The following is an 18,397-nucleotide window of genomic DNA, read 5'->3' on the forward strand; positions in this document are numbered from 1 at the left end:
CCCTAGCAGATAGGAGAACCTTAACACAGGCATGCTGGAGCCTTGGATGGGTGATGCGAGACTTGCATTTGTCCACGGTGAAACACAGCCTGGCTTTAGACCAAAGTTCTGCTGGAGGCAGCTTGATTAGTTTTTCAAAAGTAAGAGCTGGCTTCTGAACTGGCTGTTTAAAAAAACAAAAAAACCCAAAAACAAACAAAAAAAAAACCACAAAAAAAACAACCAAAAAACCCACCTCCAAAGCTTCTGGACAAGATACCTCTATCTTTCTGTTTAACATCCTGCTGTTTGCCCCATCTTCACATACCCTTGCCCTACCTCTGGGGTAATCTGACAGTCATTTGGCAACAAACCTGCCTGGAAATTTATGCAGTGATTCTAGCACACTATCAAGTAGCGATCTCTTATTATTCAAGGAAGTAGCCAGCAGATAGCCTTGATTTGCCTCTCTGAACATCAAGAGCCATTTACCTCACTGCAAGATGAATACAAACTCCCACCAATCCAAACGGAAGTTTTGTGCACGTATTCTGTGCAAAAGCAAACATTTTGGCCAGCAGAAGCCAGCCTCCTGTGCCACCTGGAACCTTGGAGTCAATAAAATATTAGCCCCGAACTTTGTGTATTAGTTCAAAGGAGAGAAAAACATAAATTTGTTCCTGTAAAATTCTTTACTCCCTCCAATACACACACCCTGGCAGATATCCTTAAAAAGATGAAATTAAAATATATTAAAAATTATCAGGATTTAATTTTTGCTGGGTTGCTCAGGGTGTAGGTCTTTCCAAAGAGATTTAGCTATCTGTCAGTACAAACTAGCTTTTTTTCCTGTGGAGCATTTCAACTATTTCCACTTCAATAATATCAGGATTTTTCAACTCCTAAAAGTGATCCGAGTTTCCTGGCAGCATGACACCACTCACCTAGACACTTGCATAGTTTTTCTCCTTGGTACACAGGAAAAATGCCATTTTCATTATTAGTTCTGTGCATGGTGAGTGTAGAAGAATCTCCACATGATGAAAGCCTTCAAACAAGTTAAAAGCTCATGTGCTTTTCATGCATTTTGCATCAGATTCATGTCCATGGTCCTGATTCAGCCAGGCTTGCACCTTTAAATTAAAAACATGTTTAAGCATGGTGCTGAATAAGGACAGACAAGCCTGTGTTCCAGAATACATACATACCAAAAGCTTTGCTGAACAGAGGACTTCATAGGGGACACACCACTGAGGCTATTTAACAAGGTTGCTTTGTGAAATTACAGGGCGAACCCATCTTCACACCTACTATCCACCTCTCCCACAAGAGACGGCTGGTAACAATGTACTCCTGCCTTTCAGGGTGATATCATCACAGTCATCAGCAGAGTTGATGAAAACTGGGCAGAGGGCAAGTTAGGCGACAAAGTAGGGATCTTCCCCATCTTGTTTGTGGAGGTAGGTACAGTCTGTTCTCAGCCATGTATTCGATCCGTCACAAAACTGAGCAGACAGCCCTGTGTCTGTACCCCCTGGGGTTAAAGCCACTCTCCATGGGGCCCGTTACAACTCGCTGGCTGTCTCTCAGTTTTAAGAAGCAAGAACAGCTTTCCCTCTCCCTCACTGAAATGAGACCATCAGAATATGGACAGAATCGGGGTACAAAAACACCCAGAAAATTTCTGGCAGAATATCAAAATAATATTTATAATTAGTTCTGCTATAATTATGTATAATAACTATGTTTCATTGAGGATACATATCATAAGTCCAACCAACAGACTTCGGATCACAAGGGCCTCAACTTACAAGCAGCCTCTCTCTGCCCAAGCCAAACCGGAGCGTCAGAGGTGGCGTTCATGGCCACGTCAGTCTCCAGAACCCTTTAAGCCACCTGCTCTAACAATTTTTTTCATTATTAACACTGGTCTAGACATTAATTGTATTCCTACAGTTAAGCTTGAGTTGCAGGGCGTAAATGGCACCAACAAGAATTCCTAGAAATAAAATTAATTTTAATCATAATTACTGCAAGCACTTCCTCGTGACTATTTTATAAAAGGACACTAGTAAAACGTCTTATTTGAAGTTCTTATATATTTTGTAAAATGTCTTTTCATTTAATGAAATCATTTTAATTCAGTAATTACTTACTTAAATCTGGCTTTAACAGAAATAAGTTAACTAGGACCATATAAAGCCACCAAGGAATTGGAAATAAATTATGAAGAGGGCAAAGGTAGGTCTAGTTTGGCAGATAGAAGACTCTTCTTGGCTTTGACACTTGAATTTGTGCCCCATTTTATCCAGGCCCATGGTGCTGAGTGAAGGCAAAAAATGGTTCTGGTTTAGGCTCAGGTTTAATTACACACAGGAATGACAATATTACCGCTTCATATGTGTATACATGCGCACACTATGGTTTTTAAACCTTGATTTAAGAAGTGAGGAGGAGGGAAACTTGAAAACAATCCATGCTTTAAAATGATAATGCTTGAGACAACTACCTATTCTGTGTTAGACTAATTCTCGTTCATCCCAGGAGCCAGGCATATTGCTTCACATGAGTGGGTGAGAATCTTAAAGTTTTGCAATTCGTTAATGTCAGCAGTAAATCATGATTAATTCCTTTGGCAGTCATCGTGGTAAAAAAAACATTGTCACCACATGCCCTTTGCTATTAATACTGTAGTGATCAGCAGTTTCCAAGAAATGCTGTTTAAATGTTGCCTCTATGCAAATTCAGGACCTGACTCTTCTCTCATTAAAACCAATGGTTAAAAAAAGCTGTTCTTTTCAATAGAAACAGGATCAAACTAGGTATGTCTTGGCCTAGAGAGATGTAATTGGATGGATCTAATTCTGCTCACAAACCATCCACTATCAGGGAGGGCTTCTCTAAACTAACACCTAAAAGACGGCTGTAGAGGTTTAATATCCTGTTGTGAAATACACCCAAACTTGCTACCACAAAATGGAAGAGGAAGATGTGCCCAGATGTCTCTTCTAATTTAGAGTTAAGTTTCTTATAACACTGCTGGAGAGTCAGCCATCTCCTCTAATGCCTCTGTAAGTCAAAGGTTTTCATAAAAAATGAAGCTTTCTGTAAAGCAGTGGGGAGGACTGAGGGGGGCAGGGATGGGGAGAAGACATTCAAGCCTCAGTAATGTTGTCTAAGCAACAAATTTTTCAAACCAATTTTAATTTGGCTGTCAGGTTTGTATCAGTAATTTTGCATTTGAGATTTGTCACAGAAAACATAAGAGTAACATAAAAAAGAGCCACAAATTTTTAAAGATCACCTATGATGTCATCTCAAATCTGAACACAACTGCGCTTCTAGACGGGAAAACACGGGAATAAAAAAAGAGCAGTCACTGGGCTGAATCTGTGAAAAGTGTAACTTCTGAAATAGCATCATTAATTTTTTTTCTTTCTGTTCCAGCCAAACACTACCGCAAGGCAACTCCTACAGACAACCAAAAGCCACCAGTCCTCTCAGTTTAAATGTGCATCACCTTTAAGAATGGTGTCTCCCAAATCAAGAGGCACAGATTCACCAGCTTTCCACAAGGTATCAGACTCGAGAAGGAAGAGCCTGAGACAATTCTCAATCACAACTGCCTTAAACACTCTCAACAGGATGGTCCATTCACCCGCCGACCGGCAGACCTTGGAGATCAGCTCTCCTGTGCTCATCAGCTCCAGTAACCCCACGGTGGCAACCCAGAGCAGTGAGAAAGGGGAATTTCCTTATGGCACACCTGTCCAGGTAAGACAGCAGCGGTATGAACACTATAGGAACAGTACTATGCCGAAATGTAAATTCTAGGTAGAAATGCTTGCTGCGCAGATAGAAATTCAAAGAGCTAAAGCACAAACAAACAATAAAACAGCTCTTTTAGGAAGGATTAAGTCTGGCATTTAAGGATTTCTATTGGTGGTGATATAAACAGTATGCCAAAGCTTAACCGAACTTGGATCCTTTATTAACTTAAGACTCGCATATTGTTTAGAAAAAAGAAAGATGACAAAATTTCCCTGGTAACAGCATCTATAATGCAATATGTCTCCTCTGAAGTCCATACTTTTCCCCCTCCTTTTGAACTGGAAAGGTGCGACTTCAGAGTTCAGAGACCCAAGGGAATTCATAAAAAGAAAGATTAAGTTATCAAAGTGACTAAACTTGGATAAAACACATTCCCATTCTGATTTTTTTCTATCCTTGCAGCTTACCATTGTAGGAAAATGAGAAATTGGACAGCTTAACTTACAAAATAAAATATTTTATGTTTTAGAAACGTACTGAGTGGGTCTGTACTGCCAGTGATTATTTTAATGGCCTTTTCATCTGACACTGCTTAAGGAAAAGTAGAAACCTGCTCTTTTCTATTGCATTTCAATTTTGTTGGTAAGCTAAGTACACAAGGAGCCCCCCAACCTCAAAAACTATTGATTAAAACCCAAATCTCTGAAGGATATCACGTGTTTTGATATCCCTATGCACAACCTTAGTTCTACCTGGTAATTTTGTACAGGTGGAACCTGAGGACTTTGAACACTTACATAGGATTCCTGCACATTCAGCAGCCAAACCAAAGTGCCTTCTGCAACTAGTCTGCTGCAAGCTACCCACCGCACACGCACCAACCAGCTCTGCAGCGCACGTACCACAGGGCTTAGGCACGTGGAGCACACAAGATCTCCCGGACGTGCACTGCACAGCTGCTCGGTACCCATGCACTAAACCCAACGTGCTAGGGGCTTGCTTCACAGCTGGTTTGCAGGGCATATGCAGATACTTCAGCATGGGAAATCCTGTCCAGAAGCATGGAGCTTCACTACTACATTCTAATCCACTATGTTTTCTCCAAAGCCAAACCATCTACAGAACAGGCTTCCTCACAAAAAGCAAAGGTGTGTTCAGCAGTGCTATAATACCTGCTGAAATAATTATCTAGCCTCCTGCTTCCTCTAACCAGGGTCCCTTATAGCATAGGGCAAAGACCCTGAATGCCTGTATCAGTCTGCTACTTGCACCTATCCACTTCCAGATGAATGGTTTCTACCATGAGAGAGTAATTACCACGGAGTCCTGGCCTGTCTATGAGCTAAACCTAAGACTATGCTGAGAGGGGCTGAATTTGGGGCTGAGATAATAAAGCTAGACTAACCTTTGGACTATATTCTCTCCTTATTTTAGGAGAAAAAGTCTCATTCCTTCTTCACACTCTGACCTAAGATCTCAATATAGAATCTTTGCAGATCATTTGAAATGGGAGAAAAAAGCTTCTGTTTAGATTTATATGACATCTGTCATATTCAAGGTTGCTTTAAACGCTTTATAAAGCAATAAGCCAGCCCCTAGTAGTTCAGTCTCTATGCAATAAAACCCAGCAGGCATTTTATACTTAGCAATAGCCTACAAAGAGCCTTGGATGTTAGATCCTGTTTTATGTGAGAGGAAATGAAGCCTTACAGCAGAACTATAATTCAATTGAAATTGTATCATGTCTTATGAACCCAATATCATTTTACCAAAAACAGCTCAGTGTGAACTATTGTCAACAGCATAAGCAATAGAGTGAAAATGTTAACTTCTTGCTTTAAAACAGTTCTGAATTTCCTTTTTACTATATGATTTTTTTTTCTCCTGGAGATTTACAGAAGGGTATATTTGTTCTTCTTGTGGCCACACAGGTTGCAGTTTTTCTCTTTTTCATATCTGGATTTGGGTTGCTGTATTTGACTGACCTGCAAGTTTGAGATTCTTATGCAAGTCTAGACACAAGCTGCCAGGTTAGACAGTGTTGTTTTTTAATATTGTTTTCTAATATTTCTAAAATTAAACAGATTGAAAGCTACAGTGGGCAATTTGTTAATAAGGGAACGGTCACGATCAGAACAAAAATCCAAGGTTAAGAATAGAGAATAACAAATAAAGAATAATTATAAAACAATGGGAGAGACAAGAGCTGATGTTAATTCCACAAGTTATTTTATCCAGAGCTTGCCAACTTCTTGTGAAAATTTTTCCCTGATAGTAACAGACTTCTGAAAAAATGGTAGTGCATCTCCAAAAGCAAGGTATCATGACAATTTTATATACATGACATCATCTGGAGGGGAAAAGATCTGTTTCTTGGATTTAAACTACTCCAGATAAGATAGAAAACAGTTGGAAAAAACGAACAGCTGAGCACCTAATGCCAACGCTGAAAGTTCAGCCTTGGAGTCTGAGCATCAAACTGTTTTGGGTTTTTTTTTGTTATTAGCAATGATATAAATGAAAGAGTTACACAGATTGAGCTGCACCCTTAATTACTTCTGTGCATTTTTGTGCCTCTACTAAGCTTTCAGAAGTTGAGCAGCCTAGATCTTTGTGGGTGGTCACAAATACGGTGCACCAGATGGAGCGAGCCTCCAGCTCAGCCCTTTCAACTCCTGGTTGTAATCCTCAGCGCAGTTCATCCAGGTGTCAAGTCTGCACTCATAACTCTGAGTAACGAATATGGATCCTTGCTCGTGATCCATCCGAGAGCAACCTGCAAACAGCACAGTGTCTCAGAATGGTTTTCCAAAACCTAGCAGGCAAGACTGAGTAATTTTTGAGAGTAAAGCAGGTAAGGATTTCACTGGTTGTTAAATGGAAGCTGTCCCATGAGACAACGTATAAGGTTGGATAGTTTTAGCTGAAGAAGGGCTTAGCTATACGCAGCAGCTTTTGAAAGGGGGAAAAATCCACCCACAGGAGGCTGGAAAATACTTGCCTTGCCAAGCCCTCTTGAAGGGAGTGCTGATGCCATGCCTTTTTGCCATACAAAAGGAGGTACAGTGCTGGAAGGGAACGAGTATTTGCATAAGAATGAGGAGCACTGGGTGAAGACTTAGAGGCTCTGCTCTTGCGGTTAGCGGGTGAATCACTGGCAGGAGGAATGCACACCGCAGCATCCGCCCACCCTGGGAGCGAGGGAAAGTCCATGTTCTCCTATCTGGTGCTTCCATGTGAAACCCAACAAAGTCCGAGAGCAGCCACAGCCCCCAGGCTCCACACCCAAACCCCAGAGCTTTTTTCCCTCTGAGAGGGAAACTGCCCTCGTCAGCAGCATCCCTGAGCCCTGTTGCTCGCACCTCCCCTCGCCGGCACGTGCTTGCTCCGTTGGTACACACCGTCCTAAGTGTGCCTGACCGGGAATTTTGTCCTTTCAGGCAATGACCTCGTTTCATACCCCCTGTGAGATAAGGATTTAAGGCCTTATAAGACTAATTGGAAGGAAAGAAGTAATGCTGCAATCAGGTTTGAAAAAAGCAAGGCCTAGGATCGCAGAAGGGAGAGTCTTAGCATCTGTGGTCATTTGGGGATGGCGCAGAATCTGAAACTGAAAAACAAGTGACCCTATTACCATTTGAGCCTTTCAGTCCATCTCCTCTGCAAGGACATGCTTCCAGACAGATATTGAATATAGATTTAGATCTACTAGCTTAAAAAAAAAAAAAAAAAAAAAAAAAGGCATTTTGAACGGAAGTGTCCATCCCTTAATTCCAGGCATTTAGGGCTTTTTCTCCCCACGTAAAAGTGGGAGTTTTCCAGGAGTCTCTAGTTATGTGACACTTGCTCTAAGCTATGAGGTCACCTGTGTTCCTGGGAGACAAAGAAGAGTGTCAGCATCTTGAAGAGCCCTGTGCTCACATCCCCAGGGAGGCTGGCACAGGGCGGGAGAAAGCACAGGTTATATCAGCAAAAAGAAATGAAGGTTAAAAAAGCTGTGCCAGGTACGTCTGGAGTTTCCCGAACATTATGTATCTTACTGCATGGCATTTCCACCGATGAGGATCGAGTCAGACTCATTTCAGGCCATAAAAGGGAATAACCTGGGAGAGGCTGGCAGTCCTACAGGCCCTCCTACCGCCTCTCTAAGGGCTGGCACATTAAACACTCTTCCTTCCTTTTCACATTGCACCACAGTGGAGCTAAAACCAGTTTGCAGGGCTTGTGGCTCACCCCGTCTGTGCGTGTGCTACGTTGTGCAATCGAGCAAGCTGCAGGGGAGAGGGAGAACGCTGCACTGCTAATCCGAACCTTTCCTCTCTGCTTTCAAGAGAAAATACATGAAGCTACAGGAATCTCTTGTCAAACTGCTGAGCTCATTTCCCAGCCACAACTAAGCTTATTGCTGTGGGCCTAGTAGTACTTGAGTCAGGAAACATTTGACTAGAAGCTGCTGCTACCCTTTACTACTCATTAAAGTGAGCCAATAAACCTGACACCCACCATCAAGTACATTTGGGTTTTCTTGTATGATAAAATTATCTGGAACATGAAGGACTTTCAATAGCACCTAGAACATTTTCTGCCTTTGCAATGGAAAGGGGAAAATATCCCTAACCCACAAATCATCTCATGAACACTCTTGCCAAGGAATTCCCCTGCTTCAGCAGGGAGAAGTAAGAGCTCTAGAAGAAGCCAAGCTAGAAAACATGTTAGGGACAAACTGGATGGGGAGATGGAGTAACAAAAGGTGTTAAGAGACAGAAGACAAAATTTTGTACTTTCCAAGGCTTGCATGGTACTTGTAGGAGATGCAGCAAAACTAAATGCTGAAGTTGCCTTCATACTTATGAAGCTAGAAAACATTCAATGAAATATTTTCTGTTGAAAATACAAAAGCAGTTTTGACACAGGCTCTGAAGGGATTGCTGCTTATGTGCCAAGTAGGAATGAAGACAGATCAAAAAAATTAACCTCCCCAACCAGAAGTGACAGTTCCATCATGAATACTAGCAAAAGGCTTTAATTTTGCTCCAGTACAGGAAAAGAACCCCCAAATTTCAATGCTGTTGATTATCAAAATTAATTAAACAGAATGATAATTTCCAATGAGCTTCATTTATATGAAAGGCATGTCTGATCCCCACCAGGACTAGAAAACAAGAAATGCAAAGATGGTTTGACGCTTAGCTGCCATTCCACATCCAGAAACAGAGGCTATACTTTAATTAACTAAATTCACTGCAGAGAAACAGAGCTGGTGAGTCACTTTTTTCTCCAAGATCCATGCTAAGAAAATGCCCCAGCACTGTATTAAAGACATGACCACTAGAAATTAGGTTTGAAATGAATAAGAGATGAAAGCTCTGACTACCTGCATCATTAAAGATCCTGTGGTCTTTACTGGAGAGCACAACTGCTAGCCAAATTCCAGCCTGCTAACTTTCCGCTGGCCTAGGATTTCCCAGGGACTCTCCACTGAATGAGTTCTGCTGGGAACCTTGTTTTCACCTCCCAAAAACAGCTGCACTTCTCCAATGGTGCGATACAGCTAATGCCCTTCAGCTTATGTAGGGCTAAATTTCAAATGTGGACGAACTGATTGCTCACATCAGTTTCTCCCCAGGACACACTTTTATGCTTCAGAAGGGATAAATCAGCAGAGCAGAGTATCATGAAAATGCCAAATTGAGCAGCGCCATCCTTTCCTTCAAACCCTTGGGTCCAGTCTGTGAAGACGGGCCAATACACTGCTTACTCCATTCCCTCATGACAACCTGCCACCAGAACCTGTGACCCAGACTGGCTGTGTTGTAAGCATAAAGACAACAACAACAAAAAAGCAAAGTTCATGGGTAGAAACTGGAAGGCACGTAAGGAACACACACCGATGGCACAGACCAGCACGCCCAGTAAGATAGACCTTCCTGTGCAGGGCTCAACTGCACTGCTTGTTTTCACAGTTCTTTCAGAAACAAATTTTGGCTGTGAAAGGCAGTAGATCAATAACCCAAGAGGACACAGATCCCAATTCCCCGAGCTGGTGCAGTGCCAGGTGTGGCAACGCTGCTTCTTCCATCTTGTGCAATAGACCTCAGCCTTCCCATCTGTGAAAGAAAGATAACAAAACCTCCTTGCTTCTGAGGGTTTTCTGAGACTTCACTAATCTCTTAGTGTTTGTAAAGCACTTGGAGATCCTCCAAAGCAAGGCATTACGGAAGTGCAGGATATTACTATCACGTGCTTCAGCCCTCTGCCCGGAGGGACCACCTCTGGAGGAAAGAGATTTCATTGTCCTTGTTTCATTTAATCCCCTGCCTCACTGCTGAAAGAGTGAACAAGGAGGCAGCCAAGGCTGGTGAAAAAAAATCCAGATTAAACTGTTTTGCTTTTGCTATTTGACAGAATTGGACTTTCAAGTGAAAGGGAAGGGTCTGCCTTCCCTAGAAAATTTTCAGTTGTCATTGAAAGACCTTGCACCCCAATTGCTAAAGCAGTTTGCAGCCAACAAGCAAAATATTTCCATTAAAACATGCTGTCATACAGCTCCCAGCAGGATATAGCCCAGTGCCTCCACTCTTTGGTGTGGCAGGAATTTCCTAGCCAGATAACCTTCCCACGACGCAAGTCTCCTCACCAAGAGGGAAGAGGCCAACACACGTTCCAGGAGACGTAGCCCAGGCAGAGAGGAAAAGTGAGAGGAGAAGACGCTTAGACCTATATCTTCCATTGAGCACTGCAGTAGCATTTCTTAATCAAAGTATTTTGTATAGTTGGCTAGTATACTTAAGGTTTTTTAATCTCTGTATGTTTCTGGAAAAGGAAACATCCATCTCTAATAGCTCTGGTACCAATCAGTCAATAGAACAGCTACGAAATGGTAACTGACTTTGCACTGGAAATCAAATGAAAAAATCTCCATGTCTCATTCTCTGCATCTGGGAGGTTCCCACCCTCCCTCCAGCACGCGAAGTACGCTGGACACGAAGCTGCAGAGTTTACTAGCTCCAGAGGTCATCCTATTTGCCTAAGTTTAAGGCCTTGAAATAAACTGCTGAACTAATGAAATGACTAATCACAGCCCTCTCACTAGCCATGAGCATTTTTCTCTATTCTTTGGCTCACACCATCTCTCTAAACCCCTTTCCTAGAGGAGTTCACAGGTATGCGAGAGACTTCAGCCTGCAGGTGCCTGCCCTTCTTTGCTGGCCTAGATAAATTAGCCATGAGGCTCAACAAATGTTTTCTCTCAAAGCAAGCAAGTGACAGCCGTTATCTGCTAGTAGCTAGTAGAGTACAGGCTGATTTTGCAGGATGAACTGGCACCAAGACTGTTACTGATAAGGAAAACGAGTGACAAAATCTCTTGAGTTGATGGACCTTGTCCAAAGCTCATCTTTTCTGCACTGAGCCAGCTTTGTGCTCAGGTTTCTCCTCCTCTGCCTGGTTTACAAGCAGCCTGTGGCAGACGGGGGCCCAGAGGTGATATTCCAACCCGGGCCATTAAAAAGTAACTGGGCCCGAGTTCCCTGCCTACGGTGTGTTCAAGCCCTCCAGTAACTTGTGCAAGCCCCACTTCAAGTAAGCTCGTCTCCAGAAGAACTCAGTGCGGGAGGAGACCAAACAGCAATGACCGCCCCTACGGTTCTCACCAACCGCAGCTAGTTCACTGCCAGTTTCCCCTCACTTCCCACACACCACACTGAATTCTCTTAGGTGGTCAGATTTAATTCCTTCATTGATACCAAGAGCAATAAAAAGCAAAACGTGGTCTCAGTTACAATCAAGCACCAGTGCAGCTTTAGCAAAGACAATTGCAAAGGATGAACTCAGTGGTGAATATAGTCCCAAGTTTCTCTTGTTTGTAGATGCTCCGTATTTGTGCCTCATTCCTTTCTGGGGAGAGCTTTGCCCATGAACAGTGCTGGAAATTAAATGCTCAAAATTGAACACCAAGTATATCAATAACTTGAAAATGTGAGGACATACAAATGGGTGAGAAAGCAGGAAAAGCTCTGGCACAGCAGAAAGAAGTTTGGTTTGTGAACAGCCGAAAATAATCAAATGATGAACTGGTTGCTCATTTGTTTTCTCAGAGACAAACAGAGCCAATGACACCTATGAACGGCAGCACCTTAACTAGCTGCAACCAAGGAAAGTTAAAGCAATTTCTACCACATACAATTCCTCCAACACATACAAATCTCAGAAGCTAACAGGAAGGGAAGGTTGTAGCAGTGTGGATTCATTACGCTTTATTCACCTTCTAAAGCATGCTAAAGTAAAGAAACTCACTGCGGTAATAAGACCAATTTCCAGATCTCTGATGAATAAACCTAGGGTGAATGCAGTAACGTACACACTGACTTTGGAGGAATTGCGACACGTGCCCTCCTCCAATAGGCTGAACAGTAGCTTCTCAGTCAATAAATCCTGACATTCACTTCGAAAGAAACCAGTATCAACCTATCTGTCTTCAACAGCTAAAAATCACTCGAAGTGTACAACACAACAGGGTTTCAGTGTTGCTAACCGAGTAAGTTTTAAAATCAGAACATCAAGGGACCCAAGGCAGAGAAGAGAACGCCAGGTCTTTATTGCAGCGCGCTGGCGGGAGGGTGCAAAGTTCAGCCATTAAAGGTAATGGATGTGTGGGAATTCTCTGCCTTTCCCCCTGCTAATTACTGCCTGGGTCGCACGGGGAGAGGTGTGGGCTGCTGAGTGCTGTGCTAGTCTAAGGGCCTCAGCTGAGCGCGCTGGTCAGCCCCCCTGCACCCCACGCTCTCCATCCCTCGCAGGACCTGTTAGACTGCCTAGGTAGGGAGATGAAAACAGTGAGCAACTTCAGGCAGTTCTCAATAGCAGGGACTGGAATGAGCCTCCAGCTGTCCTGGTGCTAAAAGCCAACTCTTTCCCCTGAGTGACCTTCACGCTTTGGACAGAAGCCTCACCTCTTCGCGGTGGCCTGGTGCAGGCACAGCTTCTGCACACCTCAGCGCCACGGGAGAGGGAAGAGCTGCCTGTCACGAACACGAGGTCTGCCCGAAGCATAGGGCCTCCCTCCGCACGCCGAGAGCACGAGCCACAAAGCCAGAGTCCAGTGAACGCAACGGACAATTAAAACAAAACTCAAAACAAGAACAAGAAAAAACCCACTAGGCAAGTTCTGAAGTCACGGGTAAACAGCAAGGAAGTCAGAGGGGAATATCGGGCAGAGAAAGCCAGACAGCACACACCTCTCCTCAAAAAACAGAACAAGCTGATGATGCCGCACAGAGAATTTCTGATGAGAAGTGTGAAGCAACAGGGAAACAGCCGCACTGCACTGCCCTCTGTGCTGGTATCCTGCCAGGACTACACAGAGGTTAAAAGATTTATCTTCCGACTTTCAGCCTATTTGCAACAGAAGCAAGAGCTTTAACCTACCTCAGCAGCAGCTGTGGCGAGGCCTTGTTCGATACACAGCTGCCAGAAATTACTTCGACAGCAGAAACGATGCTGAGGTTCGTTCCTCCTTTAAACATGAAAGACTCCTAGGAGAGGAGGACAAACTGGGCATTAGGCTGATGGGTACCTCTCCTTAGATGCAAAATGATGGTAGGGAAACAGCTACCTCAAACCCTATGCAAATGAAAGACTCCTCTTCCCACGCTCTTGTACCACAAATTTTACAGCAGACAGTTGTTTTCCTCTACCTGGCAAGGTTGGCGTTGTATATGTGCAAAGGTTTATGGAGCTCTTCGGAGGAAGGATGCCACAGACATGGTAAACAGCCTTAATAGTTATTAAAAGATCACTGGGGCAAGGACTGTATTATTTATGTTTTATGCGATGCCCATACACCCAGCTGGAGCTAAATAAACAGCAAGTGAAATGACAATGATCATACAAGTCCCTCTCACCTGGCAGACATGAGTCTCCTACTGGTCAGCAGGTCTGGATTTTACATTTGGTTTTTGACAAAACCCTTTTTATTCCTGAAGCGGCCATTAGACATAGTAAATGCATCAAAGGCACTCGCCTTGTTCAGAGCTGACCAAAAAGGAGTGGGAAAACACGGAACACAAGGACAGAGATGAATGAGCGTCTCCCCACTCAAGTGGATCTCATATTTAAGACTAACCATGATTACAGATTTAGCAGATTTAGGGCTCAAATTTAACATTTGAAAGTCATGGCTGCTAATTTAAGTTAATCCTGTTTAATCATTGTTCTGAAAAACTCCTCAAACACGAGATTAGCTGTCCTAATAAGCCTGCAGGTTGGCATCTTCCCAGCGACAGCAGACTGCCCACCCAGACGTGTCCTGCCGTAGCCCTTCTGAGTGCAGAACTCACTCACGAGCAGAAGTGAATCGAAGATGAAACTGCACCAAGAGCAGTGCACTACAAACCCAGGCAAAGCCCACTTGTTTCTGTTATAAGGATACAGGAGTGATACTTGTCTGTTTGATACCTGTGTTATTTTACTGTCCTCAGTGGAAGTAGTCCTCATTTTTAGTATTGTAAGTACGGGGTGCAAGTACATCAGCCACTGATGAATGAGCTCAGTATGATATGAAAATCTGAGTTCATTATTTATTTACAGAACAGGAGGAGCACAGTCAGCCCTACCAAACTCTATCCAGGAAATCATCTCACTGCTAAAGTACAAGGACCACCATGTGTCCTCCTGCCATTGCATTTTGCATTTTAAACTTTTTCACCAAATGCTCCAAATTCTTCTTTCCCCTGAAATGTCTTTGTAAATAAATCAAAGGCACTTTAACTGACCTTGTGTCGATGATAGTCCTGCTTCAAGCATGGGATTGAACCAGATGACCCGCAAAAATCCCTTCCACCAGCATTTCTGTGACTCAGAGATGGTGTATCTTAAGTTTTCATTTGTTTTATGCCTGCAGCTTCACTGCTGCAACTGCACCTGACTGAGAATGACGAACAGCATTAATTGTCATGTAGTCAGGGGTCTGAAATGTAGACGTTTATCTCCTACAAAATGAACTGAGATACTCACCTCATTCCACGCAATCTACTGGAAAGATGTCAAGGGAAGCCAGTAATTGCCACTGAACAGGGTTACATTTGAATCAGTTGTCCTCTCTAGATCTGTCATTACTTGGTATTTATCAGAGCTACAGAGCAACAGAAATCCTCTTGTTAAGAAGCCTGATCTCTCTTTTTTGAAGTGTTAGTGAGGCCTGTCAAACAGTTAGCTGCTGTTCCAATGGCTAAAATAAGTCTATATTCAAATTAATATTTTGTTTTCTTTGTTTCTTTTTTTTTTTTTTTCTGTAGGTCAGTGCGTCTTACTATCCTGCACCAGGATCTTTGGGGCATTCAGCAGCTATTGTCACTCTTCCCCATCTGCAGCATCACATATCAGCTAATATGTACGTAAGGAAACTGAAACTTGGTGGTGGTGGCATGCAGTTCTCAGTACCTTCTCCTGAGGTTTATCTAACCATGGCAGAACACCTGCCTGAGTTTTCAGAGTCAGAAGATAAAACCAGATTAGAATGCAGGATTCCTTATGTTCATTCATACTTTGCTGTTCTAACCAAGAGATCACAGAGACTTAATATGACTCAAAGATCAATTTTAGGGAAATCAAGGGCTATAGAGGAATTTAGGTACCCTACTGGAAACATTCAAGATAGATTCTGACCATTCCCTAATTATTATGCTCATCTATTTCAATTATTATATTCTCAGCACGTGAACCATCTTGGCACCTTATTACCTCACTTACTTATTTCTAGATATCTAGTTCTGCCCATTCATCAGCAGCATATTTTAATTTTTTAAATATAAAGAAGAAAATTACTCCTTAAATATCTCTAGCTACTTACTTTAAGACAGTAAAGCTCACTAATGTTTTGTATGATCCAATCTGATAAAACTTTCCCAAATAAGTAGACTTAAAATTTGCAAATATACTTGGTGATTTCTTTTCCTCTAGATAAAACTCACCAGCCTGGCACTATAGTAAGCTACCCAGTAATAACAAAATAGCAACAAGCTGCCTATATGGTAATTAGCACCTCCATAGTAGCAAGCCAGCCCTTTGGAAACATTAGTATACATGAGCAATATCTATAAGTCTATATTGCCCCGACAATATTTGCTATATTCATGCATAAGCATAGGTTATCCAAGACTCTCACACATACCTAATCTAAAAGACAAGAAAACTCTTAAAACCTTAAAACAGTGAAATAATGAGACAGAATAAGGACTGTATTTCAGTGTTTACAGAATCAGCTTCTTGTGTTGTACAGCTCCTTTTTCAGCCCTACAATATCAAACCAATATGTGCATGTGCTCTCCTTGAAGATGAATCCTGTGTGAAAAGATGAACTAGTGAAGCTTTCCTGGTCTCTGCAAGAAATAAAAGGAAAAATCATTTCTATAAAGAAAGACTTTTCAAGTCAAACTTTCAAGTGATTGTTATGAACAATAGACAGTGAGAAAAAACCTTTTTTAAACTTATGGGATAGTCCTTGTGAGTCTGTTTTTTTGTTCTCTTCTTTAATACCACCTGGTTTAGAGGAAATGATAATTGCTGTAGGATCTGTAACTCATTACTATTTAGGAACAGATCATATCCCCCAAGGAAAATAACAATGCAATTTTATTAAAGGTGTTCCGCTGGAGAAAAATGAAAATTTTTTAAAGCCACCAGGACCCTAGGTAGTAATAAAATCCAAAAACAAACAGGAGAATTTGAGAAATATGCCTTTTGTTTTGCTGTATGCTCATGTATGGTTCACTGTGGAGAACAAATAATCTCATTGCCTAGACAAAATCTCAGAATAGTGACAGAGATGTCTAGACAGAATTTCAAGTGATCTTTCTAGTCCAATTTCCTCACTAATCCAAAGCAGAACCATCTAGATCTCAGTCATTCCTTATTTATCTACTTTATTCTTAAAGATCTCCAGTGATAGTGGCTAAAGTCTGGATGTTCTTTTAGACTGCTATGGATGCCTGCCCGTGTGTGGGCATGGAACAAGGAAGGCAGGGAAGACAGGGTTAATACACTAGTGCTTCTTCAGAGATGCTTTGTGCTGCTGCATGAGGAATACTCCTCCCCGCACCTCTCAACACCTCCAGATGATTCTCCAGCCAAGCAGACGCAAGGCCTCCTGCTCACCACGTACTTCAAAGGCAGAATGTATTCTTGATACTATCACTCAGACAGATCATCTTAACTGCACTCTTTTATGCTGCTTTGCCTTAGGACGTTAGTCCTTAATCAGTACTCACTATGTAAAGTCAAGAACAACTCTCTCCTCCCTAATCCTTGCTTGTCGCTCTTGGCTGACACTTCTGGGACAGAAACCATTGACAAGATCTGCTTTGTTCTTCATTTCTGTTGGCTTTTCTTTTATTCATATTCCCTTTGGCCTCAAGTTATAGACAGTGTCTTCCCCGCAAGTTCTCTCCACCATAACAGCAGCGCCCAAATATTTGATGCAAGCAGTGGTTGAAGAGGCTTCAGGCAAACAGCTGCCACTCACCCAAAGCCAGCAGCATCAGTTCTTCAGCACAATTAAAACCAGGAACTTCAGGATATGTTTCAACCATTTTGCATTAAGGCAGTTACTTCTCTACAGCCCGTGTTCCCTTCCCTTCATCTCCCTCTCTCTCCTCTCCAGGTGCGTGGCCCTCCATTCCTACATGGCTCACGGACCCGATGAACTGGAGCTGCAGAAAGGAGAAGGGGTCCGTGTCTTTGGGAAATACCACGATGGCTGGCTGCGGGGAATGTCACTTGTCACAGGAAGAGTGGGGATCTTCCCTAGCAATTACGTTGCTCCCCTTTTCAGGTCTGATTTTTCTTACATGAAACAAAAGCATTTGCAGAAGGGACTGGGCTACACATAGGATGTTGGGTCTTCTCATCCCTGGGGTGAGATCACTACAACGGGTTCTTGACTGTCAACAATGGCTATTTATTCCTCATCTGGGTGCGATGACATCTTGCAGCTCTCACTCCTTTTTATGTACTGACTAGCCTGCATGTACTACAGGGGAAGAGCACCTCCCTCCAGAAAACCGGGTACTGTTGCAAAGAGAAGTCAGGCAGCTCAAGGGAGTCACCACTGTTCCCCTCAGAGGTGGCACATGGTCTAGATTACACAGACAGATTAACGGCGCAGCATCAACCTTCATCTGCTTGTTTTAAAACTGGGAGGTCAGAGACATCAGAAGCTTCTTCCAGGACTGTTTAATTCAGCCCAGGAGTTCAAGTAGAAACCTGTAGGTGACATAACGCAACGCATGTTGTTTAGTTAGTCAGGGAGCCAGGACAAACAGCAGGGCTTGTATGTGCTCAGACTCACCTTTATGCCTTTTGGATTACTCCAGTCTTTTTTTCTTCCAGAAGGAAAGCTGTAAGTTGAAGGCTCTTTTAGACTCAAAATTCTGTCTTTAGAGCAGGCATTTAAACATTGGAAACTGTTGATCTAACTAAATAAATATGCATTAGCAAGATAGAATGGTAATTGAAAACACACAATTTAGGAAAGAAAAAATGTTTGGGTCCTTTGTTCCCTTGAGATACACTCAGCTTAGGCAGAGAAATGAGGAGAATAGATTAGGAATGTAGTGTTCTGTTTCTGCAAATGGAAATGAAGTATAAGTCA

The 18,397-nt window shown here is 42.6% G+C and overlaps 1 protein-coding gene and 1 long non-coding RNA gene across 2 annotated transcripts in view; one reads left to right on the forward strand and one right to left on the reverse strand.

The window, feature by feature from the left end:
- SH3RF2 (SH3 domain containing ring finger 2) overlaps positions 1 to 18,397 on the forward strand; it is a 61,604-nt gene that overhangs the window by 25,944 nt on the left and 17,263 nt on the right. The window contains exons 4-7 of the mRNA XM_026118295.2: positions 1,344 to 1,439; positions 3,427 to 3,753; positions 15,045 to 15,139; positions 17,408 to 17,578. Of these exons, the coding sequence (XP_025974080.2) occupies positions 1,344 to 1,439; positions 3,427 to 3,753; positions 15,045 to 15,139; positions 17,408 to 17,578 (689 nt within the window). The remainder of the gene's footprint in view (positions 1 to 1,343; positions 1,440 to 3,426; positions 3,754 to 15,044; positions 15,140 to 17,407; positions 17,579 to 18,397) is intronic.
- LOC112994127 (uncharacterized) lies at positions 240 to 18,321 on the reverse strand. The gene is made up of 5 exons (XR_003261868.2): positions 18,095 to 18,321; positions 14,764 to 18,009; positions 14,523 to 14,674; positions 13,177 to 13,283; positions 240 to 1,112 (listed from the first exon to the last, which is right to left on the reverse strand). It is a non-coding gene; the product is annotated as an uncharacterized LOC112994127 (long non-coding RNA).

The sequence above is a fragment of the Dromaius novaehollandiae genome, chromosome 15 (genome assembly GCF_036370855.1).
Source record: "Dromaius novaehollandiae isolate bDroNov1 chromosome 15, bDroNov1.hap1, whole genome shotgun sequence".
In the NCBI taxonomy this organism is placed as follows: domain Eukaryota; kingdom Metazoa; phylum Chordata; class Aves; order Casuariiformes; family Dromaiidae; genus Dromaius; species Dromaius novaehollandiae.